At 40.2% G+C, this 15,016-nt stretch overlaps 1 protein-coding gene across 2 annotated transcripts; it reads left to right on the top strand.

The window, feature by feature from the left end:
- The first annotated feature begins 38 nt into the window (after positions 1-38).
- slc39a7 (solute carrier family 39 member 7) lies at positions 39-11,689 on the top strand. 2 transcript variants are annotated; one of them, XM_087835182.1, is made up of 9 exons: positions 39-195; positions 2,263-2,614; positions 2,645-2,847; positions 4,336-4,504; positions 5,308-5,388; positions 5,521-5,655; positions 5,869-5,979; positions 6,731-6,927; positions 10,496-11,689. In XM_087835182.1, exons 2-9 carry the CDS (start codon positions 2,272-2,274, stop codon positions 10,748-10,750), a joined length of 1,494 nt encoding a protein of 497 aa, XP_087691308.1. In that variant the 5' UTR covers positions 39-195; positions 2,263-2,271; the 3' UTR covers positions 10,751-11,689. The 2 variants fall into 2 exon arrangements, with proteins under 2 accessions (XP_087691308.1, XP_087691307.1); XM_087835181.1 differs by having other exon boundaries at positions 2,263-2,847.
- The last annotated feature ends 3,327 nt before the right edge of the window (positions 11,690-15,016 follow it).

The following is a 15,016-nucleotide window of genomic DNA, read 5'->3' as shown; positions in this document are numbered from 1 at the left end:
CTCAAAAGCACCACAAAAGGAGGAGGTAGACTCTGAATGGAACGCGCGCGTTCCCGCGAGGTTTCGTTTAGTTTAGTTGAGTAAATGCCACGTCTTATTCTCAGCCACCAGCATCATCAACGTAGGCAGAAATATTGGTAGTTCTGAGCCCAGGACAGACGGTTATCAAGTGGCCGACATATCTGGCACGATCTGGTAAGATTTTAATCTTTGTTTTTTTCTGTTATCATGTTGCATTCAGACATGTTGCTTCTGCTGCAGCAACATGCTAGCAAGTTTAGTAACTAGCTAGCTAGCCAGCTAGCAGACTTTCCTAACAGCTAATTGAAACCTGCGGTCAGTGGTCCTCTTTGAGCGGCTTTTGCTGGTTACTTTGAGATTAAAGTTGATGCTCTCCACAGGGATTATCCACTTTCACCCACCAAACAGCGAGCAAATAAACAATCACAAGAGAAGACAAAGCTAGCTCAATCAAAGTCAAACCTTCACTTCATTGTATCGTCACAGCTAAAATGATACGGCTGCAAGCACACATCAGCAGATGCTGGTGCACATACATACACATGCAGCGATGTATTACAGTATTATATCAAAGCAAACCAGCTAAAAGCACAAAAAACACAAGCTACAAAGTTTGATTTTTGATCTGAAGAGCTTCAGTCTGGAGTCACAGCAGTGGACAGTTGCAACGGCTTCATGCAAACTCTGACGAATTAAGGATAATTCGCTGTTATCTTGATCAGTTCACTAATCAATCGCCACATTTGGTGTGGATCCCATTTCTTACTGGAATTGCGTCCTAAGACGCACGGAATGACATGCGTAGTGATATATTAATGCAAGGTTAGGCTTAGTTTTTGACGTCTCAGATCTTGGAGAATAGCTCGGATCCTGCATTTAAAGAAAGTGCTCGTTTCTGCAGTAACTTGTTGCACGGTCTGTACATGCGTAGTTTCTAATTTCCTCTTGAAATACCTTGGATATCACATAAACTGTTAGGGCCAAAGATTGATTCTGACTCATACTCTGTTCTTCTTGTGATTTTTAAACCCACCATGAACAGAACGTGATCCTAAAATATGACTAGATGTTTACTGATTAAATAAAGATAACATCGAGGACTATGCTCAATAACTTGTTGCACTGTCTGTGCATGCGTAGACAGTGCAACAAAGAGTGACTGGGGATTTGTGCTTCAACAGGAAACCTACGTCATAACCACAAACCCCTCAGAACCCTATGCTATAACCTACAACATAACCAAACATGTACCTAACTACACATCGGCTCTACGCAGCGCACAACTGTTTTAACTGTTCTGTTGAGTACAGTCAATTCCTTCATCTAATTTTTCGCCTCAGTTTTAGAATTTGTCAGTAAGAGAATAACAATCATCATCTCACTATAAGGAATAGTATTAATCATAGCATCAATATAAAGACTCACAAATGTCAGCAAATTCCTGGGGAGAGACTGGTGAAACAAAAGGGAATGTATAAAGAAGTGAAAAAAAGCTTAACACAAATATGTTTGCAAGAAACGATCAAAACAAAGGGTGGGCACCCAGGAGGGAAAGAAGTCCCAACATTGTATCTGGTTCTAACAAACCACCATATATAAAACATCAGGACATGACCACAAAGAAATTAACACATAATGCACCAGGCACAAGCATAAATGCCAGTCGAGTTCAGCAACTTACACAGGTTACGTCGTAGGCTCTACAAAGATGGCCTGAGACTAACTGAGAAGCTTTGAGTGTAGATGTAAACATGCCCTCTGAGTTACAGCCATAACTGTATATAAATGAGGAACATAACCATTATTGCATCACTCATTGGTCTTGGATTCTTCTTGTTAAAGTTTCAGTGTTCTGTATTTGACTTCTGCCATGTTAGTTTTATAAGGCAATAACAACACAAACGGAGTCATGAGGTCCAGTTCAGTGACTCAGAGTGTGGTCCACCCGACCGTGATCAGCTGCATTTCCCTGTCTGTCAGCAGCCTTAATCTTAAGCCTGAAGAAAATTAAACTGCAGTGTTACAAACAGATTGACCTTCTGTTTTTAACGATGTGGAAACTGTCCACAGAGGGGAATTTCATAGTTAATTTTGCATCAAACCTTTAAAGATTTCCTTAATGTCATTTGGTTGGACAGTTTAAACTTAGATTCTGTTTCTTCACCCTCACTTTGGCTTCAGTTTTGATGCTGCTGAGTTTTTATTTATTAGATGTCTTCTTCTCTTTTCTCTACATCCCAGGGTTTTAATATGGGCTGTTTACGTCTGCTGGCATTGACATTGGCAACATCTGCAGTACTGTTGTTAGCATCCCATTTAGCCACTGCTCACAGCCATTCCCATGGTGACCATGGACATACCCACGGCCACCACCACGGCCACTCACACGGCGAGGATGACCACCATGGGCACTCCCATGGCTCTCAGGTGAAGATGTTCCATGGAGCAAGCAAGTGGAGCGCTGAGGCCAACTTGCAGGAAGAGGAGCACGATCACGGGCACGATCACGGCCACGGCCACGCTCATGATCACGGCCACGATCACGGACACGTCCACGATCACGGACACGGCCACGATCACGGACACGGCCACGGCCACTCTCATGATCACGGACACGGCCACGATCATGGCCACGGCCACTCTCATGATCATGGACACGATCACGGACATGGGCACTCTCACGATCACGGACATGAGCATGCTCATCATGAGAATGTTGTTCGAGTGCACAAGGAGGGAGGTGGACACGAGCACTCACACGGAGGGGAGAAGACGAAGAGGGAGGCGGGCAAAGAGAAGAGGAACATGGTGGAGCTCTGGACACAGGTGAGTGACTGCTTGTTTAGGTTCAGCAGTTGGGTTTGAAGACAAATTAATCATAGTGGCATAAAACTGTTTTTCCTGCTGATGATTTCAGTATGTTGATACAATGTTCACATCTCAGTAAAACTCTATAAAGCATGAAGACAAGAAACGTCTGTCTCATAAGCCTCCAGTAAACCACAGCTTTCAAATGTCAGATTCAAAATTTTCTGTGAATAATAACAATAAATGGGTCATAGCCACAGCCTAAGAAAAACTATATTATTATACTCTTATAAGTACTTTTGTTAAATACACTTTATTTTTAGTTTTAAAAAAACAGTTTAGAAAACAATATGAAAATACACAGATTATTTAGATAATTAACAAATGTTCATTTTACCATTTATCATCACCAGTAATCACATGTATTTAATCAGATTACATTTTGTGTGTAAAGAAGAAACATCAACCTTTTACTGCACTGTAAATTCAGTCATCACAATATGTTTACAAATCAAACAAAATATGTCATGAATTATTTTCTCTGATTATCTCCTTGATGCTTGAAAAGAAAAACGTTTGCCATTTTACACAAAACTGTGCAACTGTTCCTAGACTGCAGGTAGGTCTGTCAGAGCGCGCTACACCTTTATTGGCATTACTTCAGATGTGTTGCATGAACAGACAAGAATGTGATAATAAAAAGCAAACTGCAATCTTTCCACAAATGGCAATCCACCGCTCCCAGCACAACATCGAAGCTCTTCAAAACAACATGCTAACCTTTGTTATAGACTTTTATGATACTATCACAAAGCTGGTAGTGAGATACACAGTATGATGCTCAAGCCAAGTGTCGATCCCAACCAAGCAGCAAAGGCTTCATAAATGAAATTGCTTTTTAAAGCCTTAGTTTGTAGTGTGAGGTCTGTTATTGCGAGCTGCTGATCATGGTTTACATTCTTTTCAAATTATAGTTGTGCAGCAAAGCAGCAGGATTCTTGAGACAAAATCAGACTCGTTATGATCTCATAACGAATTGAATTGTGGAGTTTTGCACAACCGGGTGATATCTGTATGCAACTTATTGTGTGCCTTTATCTGTATCTTCTCTAAAGAGTTTCCCTGGCTCTCATTTTTTTCTTATTTTGAGGAACTTGAATGCGCCGTCTGTTCCCTGAATGACTCACAGCCTTGCAGTGGTGCATTGTTACTACTGAAGAACAAAGTTGGAGTTACAGTCGGCATCCAAATGGCAAAATCTGTCTGAGCCAGAAGCTCTTTAGTTTTGTTTTCCAGTCATCAGCTCTGTGCTGACAGATACAAAAACCTCAGAATATTATATTTTATCCTTATATTTTATATTATATTTGTATCCTTTCCTTTTTTTTTTCCTCTCCTAGTTTATATATTTTCCTTCATGTTTCTTCTTTAGTGAGTTAAGGATTATCTTTCACATGAATACAAAGCATTTGAAATTTAAACTCCCTCCTTCATCTTTGTCTGCAGGCTGTCGGAGCCACCCTGCTCATTAGTGCAGCTCCCTTCCTCATCCTGTTTCTGATCCCAGTTCAGTCCAACAGCGACCAGCACCAGAATCTGCTCAAAGTGCTGCTGAGCTTCGCGTCTGGTGGATTGCTGGGTGACGCCTTCCTCCACCTCATACCACATGCTCTGGGTGAGTACGAGCTCCATTCTCATTTCCTTTTTCTTTTCTTTACTGTAGGTTTATGTAAGTGAAGGTTTTAAGTATTTATAAAGTGTTTCAAATATGGTAAATGGCCTGTATTTATATAGCGCTTTACTAGTCCCTAAGGACCCCAAAGCGCTTTACATATCCAGTCATCCACCCATTCACACACATTCACACACTGATGATGGCAGCTACATTGTAGCCACAGCCACCCTGGGGCGCACTGGCTACAATGTAGCACACAAATATGCTCACATTAATCACAAAGATCGTATGACAGAGACAATAGTTTTTAATTGATTACAGTGATATTCAGTCCAGTGATTTTGCACGTCGGGCACTGAAAAAGTAAACACATATATACAGCGAGAGATGTTGCAACAGTTAGAAAATATGACACTTTATGGAAAAAAGTAAGGTTGTAGTTGGACAAAGTCTTTGCGTCTGGTTTTGACTTCTTCTCTTCCTGTATCAGCACTTATGTGGTGTTATTGTCCAAGTGGCGACACCTGTCGTTCAGGAGAATACTGCAGCGGCTAAATAGAAGTGACTGCGTGATGATGTTGCGGCGGCGTGCTACGCGACCCGTGCGGAGGGTATACTGGTGCCTTTACAGCTTTGGCACTCCTGTCAAAGCCATAATTGCCCGTGATGGTAAAATGAGCAGCTCGGTGTCTCTGTTGGTTTTAACTTTTAGATTTGTTAAACAGCTGAGAGAGAAAAACAGAGCAGCACGATCCTCACTTTGTCTTTCTGACGTCTCCTCGTGTCATATTTGTTTTGCACAGAGCCCCACTCACATCACGGAGATGGGGATCATGGACACTCGCATGCAACTGAAGAGTCACATGACCACGGCCATTCTCACGGTATGCATTAATGGGATTTCCTTTTTTTAATGTTGTCTGGTTATTTGTGGGTGATTTAAAAAACAAACAAACAGAGTTTCTAAAGCCAAGCAGAGCTCATGAAGCAGTGCTCTCTATTCCCTACCTGTATAGGAGCGGCCCATGGTCATATGATGTCTGTGGGTCTTTGGGTTCTCGGTGGGATCATCGCTTTCCTAGTGGTGGAAAAATTTGTGCGTCTGCTGAAGGGAGGACATGGCCACGGACACTCCCATGGACACTCTCACGGTACGCTGGAGGAAACTCTTCTTTTGATCAAACTCTTTTAAATTGCCCTAAAAGATCAGTTTCGTGCAAAACCAGATTTCTGCTTGTAGTAAATGTTATTTTGTTGCTGTTTTCAGTTCAGGAGTCTGTCTTTTGTAAAACTGCATGTTCACTAGATTCCCCAGTTTTATTCTCTGTAAGTGTTTTGAACTTTGTTCTGTGTGGCTTTTTCAGTTGCTGCCAAAGAGAAGGACAGTGATGGAGAGGAGGAAAAAGAAAAGAAGAAGGAGAAGAAAGAAAGCAAAGATCAGAAACCATCAAAGAAAGAGGAGAAAAAGAGTACAGGTGAAGCACTGAAGTGTAGTTTCTGTGCTGAAGCAACTGATTTCAAACAGAATTTGAACCTGCACACACCCACACTTCTTTGAGCTTCTTAAAAATGCTGCTGCAGGGCGTTCACTGATAGAGCCTGGTCACTGTGTGCGTCAGCCTGTGTGTGGCTTATTTTTACGAGTCATAACTACACAATAGTGGTAGTAAAAATGACATTTTCTACTGTTTATTCACATTGCTGCCATCTTGGATTGTAAAGTTGGGTTGTGGTATGGCTGCTCTGACTTTTTAAGGGGGAAAATCTCCTTTGGCGAACTCTGAATTTCCAAATTCCCACTTTAGATGGAACTGGGACAGAATTAACGTGGCACGGAGGTTGGATTCTTGATTGTCTGGAATCTGCAAAAATGTGAAGTTGCGGATAAAACAGAACATGTTCACATGTGAGATGGTGAACAGACTGGTACCAGGCAGTCTGCCATTCAAGTACTAACCAGGCCCGACCCTGCTTAGCTTCAGAGATCAGCTGTGTGTAACACAAAACAGAACCAAGCTGCAAACATGTTTTCTTGGTCTTTCAAAATCTGTTTGGAATCAAGTTTTTAATGTGTGTGTCAGAGGAAAGAATGTTCACATTTTTATTGGGTTTATGTTTTTTTGTGGGAATCTTGAAACATAAAAAGCTCATTGTTTGCATCAATCCATGAGCCAGTAAACACTTTACATATTTTTCGGGTCTTCACTGTTCCTTCCACTAATGCAGATATCAAGGTGTCTGGTTACCTAAACCTGGCAGCTGACTTCACACATAATTTCACTGATGGTTTGGCAATTGGAGCTTCATTCCTGGTTGGTCCAGCTGTGGGCACCGTCACCACCATCACCATCCTGCTCCATGAGGTCCCACATGAGATCGGAGACTTTGCCATCCTCGTCCAGTCTGGCTGCACCAAGAGGAAGGTAACCACCAAATATGAAAAAGCTGCAAAAAGTCTCAAAGTCATTGACACAGTGTGCACACACTTGTCAGTATACTTAACAAAGTATAAAGAAGCAGAAAACAACAACTACATACTAGGGCTGGGCGATATGACCTAAAATTCATATCTCGATATTTTTTAGCTGGGTGGCGATATAAGATATATATCTCGATATTGTTTTAAAGCCGTAAGTTAAGAACAAAAAGAGAGTTCTTAGTCACACTGTGTCCCAGATGTCACACAGGCATTTTTATTTACATACAGCATAATTTACATGAAGAAATTACTCAAAAATAAATTATCAGCATTTATTAAATAATCATGCTCCATAAATAAAAGAAAACAATGTTGTTTTTGTGCATAACAAAAAGCTCATAATTGTGCAGTCAAAATGTAAACTAACAGACGCTGAGCATAATAACAAAGACAGATTTCCCAGCTGCTCTGTTCCAAACTTCTACTGCGTGACTAACAGCCAGTGTTGCCAACTCCTCAGTAAGGAAAATCGCTATTGGCTGTCCTAAAAGTCGCTAGAAGTCGCTAAATGACGTCATCACCTAATTTGCATAATTGGTCATGCTAATGTAATTGTAATCTATGTTGTTGGAGAGAGAAATAACATCGTGGAAGAGACATAAAGTGAGTAAAAAACGTCCTAAATGCATTTAGAGTTTATTTAGAACTACAAATTAAATTTATTTTAGCAATTATTGTTTTTTTTTAATGTCACAATTCCAACCCTGCTCCTTTACCCGGGCTTGGACCGGCAAAAGTGACCCGAAATAGGCACTCTGGTGGAGTTACTTTGTGTGTGTGTGTTTATAAGTAGTTTTAAACCTTGTGATCCACAAAACAGCATAAGAGTAAAAGAAGAACTGACTGCGTTACAGCACCCGCTGCTTGTTGAGAGTAAAAGCGATATGCGCTTTCACGTCTTTTTTTAGCGACTTTTTTTAGAAAAAAAGACTTTTTTTAGAAAAAAAGTCGCTAGGGGGTCTGAAAACTCGCTAAATATAGCGACGAAGTCGCTAAGTTGGCAACACTGCTAACAGCCTTGAGTTTGAAATCCTCTTTATGACCCTTATACACACACAATACGGTAATATTACGTTGAAGCACAGTACGTATCACTCCGCGAGGCTCCAGACTACGGTAGCCGTAATGCTCCGACAATCCATCAAGCGCTGCAGCTCCGTAGCTTACCAAAGTCGTACTAAAACATTTTTTGACAGATTGCTAAGCGCCGTGTGCCACCTAAAATCGGTTCGCGGTCAATAAGCACAACCAGAATTTATACATAAGGCGCGCTGTCAACTTTTGTGAAAATGAAAGGATTTTAGGCCGTGCAGCCCCTGTGGGCTGCATGTCGTTAGCGTGGTTAGCTCGTTAGCGCGGTTAGCTCGCTAACACGTTGACGCCGTCCAGCTCCACAACTCGCTAACGGAGATTTGCCGTGTCCATCTTGTCGCTGCCTGCAGGTGAAGCTATGGGGGAGGAGGGGGAGTTGTGTTCAGTGAAGGAGAGGCGAGGCCGAGTAACGTTGCGCAGAGACAAAAGTGGACGAAAGAGAGGCAAACTTGTGGCTCCACAAGTATAATTATAACGTAACATGGACTATATCGATATAAAGGATATTGTCACATCTTATATCTCGTATGAAAATATATCGATATTTTTTAAAAACTCGATATATCGCCCAGCCCTACTATATACAAGGAGGAATTAATAAGAACTATTCAAACAAAGACAGCCTGTCTACATGCAGTTTTCTAATTTACACTGTAAAGTGTGTTCATCAGGAAATGGTTATCCACCCACATACTGACACATCTTGTCTCGTGGTCAGTTTAGTCTCTAAATGACAACCCAAACAGCATCCACAGTCATTAAATATGTGAAGCCACTGCTCCACCTTCCCCATAAAACACAGTGGAAAACCTGCTGTGGTCTGGCTGGCAACTGTGCTTTTGAACCATGAAACTCTTGAATTTTGGTATAGAGGCCATAGTGGTGCTGAAATTGGAGAGAATAGACTAATCCTTCAATTGTCACACAAGGGTAAATTTGGTTGTATTAGCAGCAAAAAAACCCAACCACATACACAAACAGAACAAGACACGGAACAGAAACACACACAATTTTTACATATTTACATCATGGACAATATGTCTGTGAAGGTTCTCAGTCATCCAGGTCATTGTAGTCAAAGGAGCTTGCAAAGAAAAGCGTCTGGACTTCTTTAAGTTACTTGAAGACGTTTCACCTCTCATCCGAGAAGCTTCTTCAGTTCTAAGGTCAAATGGTGGAGAGTCCCAGATTTAAACCTAGTGGGAGTTTCCCCCCACAGAGGGACAAAAGGACCCCCTGATGATGGTGTATGCCGTACAGTGCAGCGAGGAATGCCCAGACCTCTACATTGGAGAGACCAAACAGCCACTTCACAAGCGCATGGCACAACACAGAAGAGCCACCTCCACAGGACAAGACTCAGCTGTCCATCTGCATCTTAAGGATAAAGGTCACTCTTTCGAGGATGCCAATGTTCACATTTTGGACAGAGAGGACAGATGGTTTGAAAGAGGAGTGAAAGAAGCATCTATGTCCACTGTGAGCGACCATCTATGAACAGAGGCGGTGGTTTACGACACCAACTCTCTGCCATCTATAATCCAGTTTTGAGATCCCTCCCCAGACGCCTTCACGCCCACTCACATCCTGGGCCATCTGACCTCAGGAATTCGCATGATAAGGTGGGGCCAGGTTTCACAATAAACTCACCCGAAACTCTGGCTGATTGGGACCCACACCCAGTTTCACACCTTGGCTCAGGCGATTAGAAGATCATCAGGGGGTCCTTTTGTCCCTCTGTGGGGGGAAACTCCCACTGGGTTTATATCTGGGACTCTTCACCATTTGACCTTAGAACTGAAGAAGCTTCCCGGATGAGAGGTGAAACGTCTTCAAGTAACTTAAAGAAGTCCAGACGCTTTTCTTTGCAAGCTCCTTTGATCATGGACAATAGTTACCAAAGCAGAGTACTGTACAGGTATTAAAATTATAGTAAAGATAAGGACAAAAAGTAGTAAACAAGCCAAACAAATATTTTTGGTACAAATTCACCCTGACTGTGTGATGCTGCTGTGATCTTTGCTGATATGTACAGGGAAGCTGCTTTGGTCCACACATGCAAAACAAGCTTCCTCTTGCACTTTTCTTTCACAATAAAAGCCCTTGATATATGCACAGTATGACAGCTGTACTCTTGGAATATATGCAACATATTTAAAGCTAATTGTAAGATTTGAATAAACTCCTATCTCTGGTTTTAGCTTTAAAATAGAAAAAATATTTTTTCAATAGTAATTAAATATATATATATTTTTATTTTTAGTGCAGATTACCTAGTATGTGGTGCAAAAAATAGACATTTATATACTGGATTAAGAATGGGGACCAAAATATTCTGGTTCTCTTTAAAAGATTTTTAAAAATATATATAAAACTATAGAAAATTAATGAAGCATTGTCTTCTCCGTCCTTGCCTGCAGGCCATGTGTCTACAGCTGCTGACCGCTCTGGGAGCTCTGGCTGGGACAGCTTGCTCGCTGTTGGCTGAAGGTGTGGGTGCCGCTGCCACCGCCTGGATCCTGCCCTTCACGGCTGGCGGGTTCGTTTACATCGCCACAGTGACGGTGCTCCCAGAGCTGCTGGCGGGCCGCTCCAGTTTCGGCCAGTCTCTAATGGAAATTCTTGCCCTGCTGTTCGGAGTTGGCATGATGGTGCTGATCGCGGAGTACGAGTGAGGCGCTGCAGAGCGCACAGACTTCTTACAGCACAGGGGATGGAGAGACAGAGAGAAGAGGTCAAACGGTTAAAAAAGCCTTTTCACGTAGAGATCATGTGGATTATTTTTGTCAAAGCTGTGTTTCCTTGTTTGTTTCTTTTCTTTTTTTTAAATTGAGTTGTATTTTGGCACAAACGCCACTACTTGATGGAAAGTGGAAAAACTGATGTTTTTGTTGTGTAGTGTCTGTTTTTCTTAGCAGTTCATGCGCACATCCCTGATTTGTATAACTACTTTGTGGTTTTTGAGAGGAGTAGTGGTAACTTCTCGATTGTTAACACTGCTCCACTAAAGAAACTGACGGCTGGAAGGATTTTTGAGAAAGGGAAGGACGTGGATGTGGACTCTTTCTGTACAACGGCTCAGTATCAACTTAACATCTTCACTACATCGACCATCCGGCCGCCATCTAACTACATGCTGAGCTGACAAGTAACTTCCCTCTAAGTCAGAAACATTTTCCATCTGAATCCATATCAGTTTAAGATGTAACAGGTCTTCTGTTCATTTCAGGGTTTGGTGAGTGAAAGAGTGGAGACAGTGCTGGTGTGGCTCTCTCTGTTCTACTTGATTAATATCTGTTTAGTTTGAATGTACCAAATCTCAATATTTTTACATTCCACACAATAAAAGTGAATGTGGCTTTTACGCATGTGCTACAAATGGCAACATAATTACTCTGAAATTATTAAACTCTCACCTGGTTGTTTGTTAAAGTAGAAGCAGTTTTCACATTCCTAACCAAACTCTTTTTTTCAGCTGATGACAAAGAATAAATAAAACACTTGCAGCTGTTGTGAAATCCTCAATAAAGGGTAATTATTTTCAAAGTGTTGATGATTTTTCTGTATATTCTGTAATTGACCGTAACAAGATTATAAGGAAATGGTTTTAAGTTGTTAGAAGTGATGTTACCAAACACAGAAATGTTTTTTGTGACTCTCCAAAAGTTGATTCTGTTCATCTGGACGGAGCGTTTTCAGTGGGAGAAAACGTTCAGATGAACAGAACCAACTTTTGGAGATTTACTTACCTGGATGATTGAGCATGCATCAAGATGTTTTTTGTGACTATTTTTAGAAAAGACCACAAGAGGGAGTAAGAGATGTCTCGCGCAGCATTTGTTGTGCTTGACAGATCTCAGGTCCTCAAATCATGTTAAAAGCACCTTAAAGGACATTTGCTAGACTTGTGAAGCAACACACTTGTGTGTTTGTGGGTTTATTTTTTTTATTTCACAAGAGTTGTAGATAGTGGCAGAACAATCTGACCTAGATGACTGAGAACCTACAAGGTTTCACAATGGTTTCAACCAAAACCTCTGCTGAGAATGACCCACACCTTTTTCCACACCTTGGTGTATGTGGTGAGGTGCACGGCCAATAGGCCATTTGGTTTTATAAGAAAATAATCCTGGATGAGAGTTCAGTCACTTTCTTTCCAAGCTCCTTAGACCATAATCTCCAGATTTAACCATGTTTAGGCAAAATGGCTAATCGCAATTATTTATTTCGTTATTTTAGAATTCACTATAGACTCAGAAGGCAAGTTGTTTGGCAAAATAAACATTTCTTTTGCCAAAATAAATGTTTTTATTTATTTATTTATAAATAAATAATTAATTAATCAATTAATTAATAATTATTATTTTGCCAAAATAAAATAAATAATGGCTGCTCTGCGGTTTGCCACTAGATTTGATCAATTTGTTGTGTAACCAAACCCTACCAATCAAACTCCCACCTGACCTACTTAGCTGATCTAATCTGGTGTTTCTGCTCTACGACCTTCAAACAACATTTCGTAAAATGCAGTTTTAAAACGAGGAAAAGCTTGAAACAAAAACAAACTGGGCCTGTTGATGCACGCAAACCTACGAAATCTGTGAAAAAATTATTGATCTTTATACAACTGGTAGCTTTAAACAACAGTAAGGTAACACTGTCACAATGTGACATGACATTTAGCTCTGTGCTGATTAATTCAGTCATCCTACTCTACACAGGCTGTCTTTGGGTGTGAGGGCTCTGCTACAAACCAAGGTGTTGATCTTAAAGTCAAGAATTTTCTGTGTTACAAAAATTCATTTATTTCTACCTGGATAAATCACGATGGTAACTCATGCTGAACACATAACTTGGTCAGAATAAGGTTATGTTCTGAGTTTTGGCTCAACTAGAAGTTTTTTTAATTTATGGCATATAATAAGTGTGATATAAATTTGGATTATCTGCTGAGGCTATATGTTTTATTTGTGCACCTTGTTAAGATGTAAGTTACTAACATAAAGAATGAAGCCCAGCTGCAATTTTATAGCAATGCAAACCAGGGGCAATTTTAGCCCATTTTTGGGGGTGCTTAAGCACCCCCAAAATGAATCAAAGCACCCCCAAAGATTTCTTACTTTTTTTTTGACAATATTTGCTGTTTGTGTGACACACTACTAAAAATATAAAAAGCATACAGTACTGTACTTGTTTGAGACGTAAAATTTTAACAACAAAAGTATAGATAACCCCCCCTCCCAAAATGGTTTGTTCCAGCTTGCCTCTCTCCTGCTCTGGCTCTAGCGCTTGCTGCCAAAGCGATGGTGGCTGAGACGCAGCGGAGCAGAGGTGTAAGTGCTTGCCTTAAAACAGGACATGTTAGCTGCATTTAACCTTCAGTTACTCTTCATATAATTAGGTAGGAGTCAGACCATGTTTCTTTTTAGCTGAAAAACATTACACCCAGGTAACCTGCAGTGTTGAAAACATGTTTTTGATGATGTTTGCTACCCTACAATCCCTCCTGCTCTGTAGTAAAATCAGCGACATTTGACCGTCCTGTTGCTCCCATTGAAATTTATACAGCCTATTTAAAATCTAAAACTTTAAATCGTCCCCAGCCTACTTTTGGTTACTACTGTCCTGTTTGAATTGGATAATAACTAGCTAACTGACTGGATGCCCATCAACCTTATAACTCCTGTTGTGTGTGTGCGTGTGTGCGTACAGAGAGACAGCCAGGTTCATAATGGATATGAGGAAGTTTTTTTCAAAAAAAGGAGCCACATTCAGGTAAAAGTGTAAAATCAAATCCGTCAATCAAGAATAATGTTGGATCAGTGTTTCAATATTTATATCTTTTATTAGATGTTCATGTGGTTTGGTTATTTGCCTTTTGGTTAAAAGTAGACTGAAAGAGGACTTTTTGTTAGTGATCTTAATAGAATTGTTTTCATATTAATGTAATTTTTCATCTAAATGAATGCAATCTATTTGTGTATGATTGTCATTCCAAAGAGGAAAAGAGGGGAATGTGAGGAGAAAGTACAAGGTCAGGAAAAACCAGGTAAGAAAACAGACAGGGAACAGTGACAGGCACAACACAAACTGTTAAACTGACAAAGAGAAAAAACCTGATTTTACTCACACAATCAGGAAGTTGTGTCCTCCCTATATTAAAGCTGCTATACAGAATCTGCAAAACAAACTGGGTTGAAACATTTTTGACCCTCTTTAACAACATTCCAACATAACATTATAATTGATCGGGGAGATTAAAATTAATAATATATTTTTATGTGGTTCAGCCACAACTTTACTAAAACCTCAGCCAGTAATAGGTAGGCCAGCTTTTGGACTATCCAGTTGTCTGTATGACTGCTGCAGTACGTACATCACATTTGCACACTATCAGAAAGAGCCAAACAGCCCTGGTGGAGTGAGGAGCTGTAAAGAGAAGCAGATGCTCTGTTTATATTCTAAAAATGTTTTAAGCTTGTTTCAAAGATTCTGTACAGCAGCTTTAAATGTTTTCCAAAAGCACACATACACTTAACTTCTCAGTGTTTCTCAAACTTTTTACAGTGTGTACCACCTGATAAAAATTTCAAGCTCTCCTAAGTACCACTATGAAAGCATGAAACTCATAAATCTTACAACACAAAATTAGTATTAAATTAGTAAAATTAGTATCTGCAGTAAAGATTTTTTCATACATTGTATACATTCTACCACAGGCAAAGTTGCCTCCATTTTTATATATTTGTTTTTAAATATTTTGTAATAATTTATTTGTAATAATTTATTCTGTTTTGGGAGTGTTTTTATGTATCTGTATTATATTATACATACACATTAAAAGTGAATCTCTGTCCAAAAAATGCACTCAGTTTACTTTTTACTCACTGTGAGCATCATTCATTATTCTCCCCAGTAATTAAGGTTAGGATATGTATTTT

This window comes from Neolamprologus brichardi, chromosome 22 (assembly GCF_056152115.1).
Source record: "Neolamprologus brichardi isolate AB-2024 chromosome 22, ASM5615211v1, whole genome shotgun sequence".
Lineage (NCBI taxonomy): Eukaryota > Metazoa > Chordata > Actinopteri > Cichliformes > Cichlidae > Neolamprologus > Neolamprologus brichardi.
The sequence above is the reverse complement of the archived record's forward strand: the minus strand, read 5'-3'. Positions and strand labels throughout refer to the sequence as shown.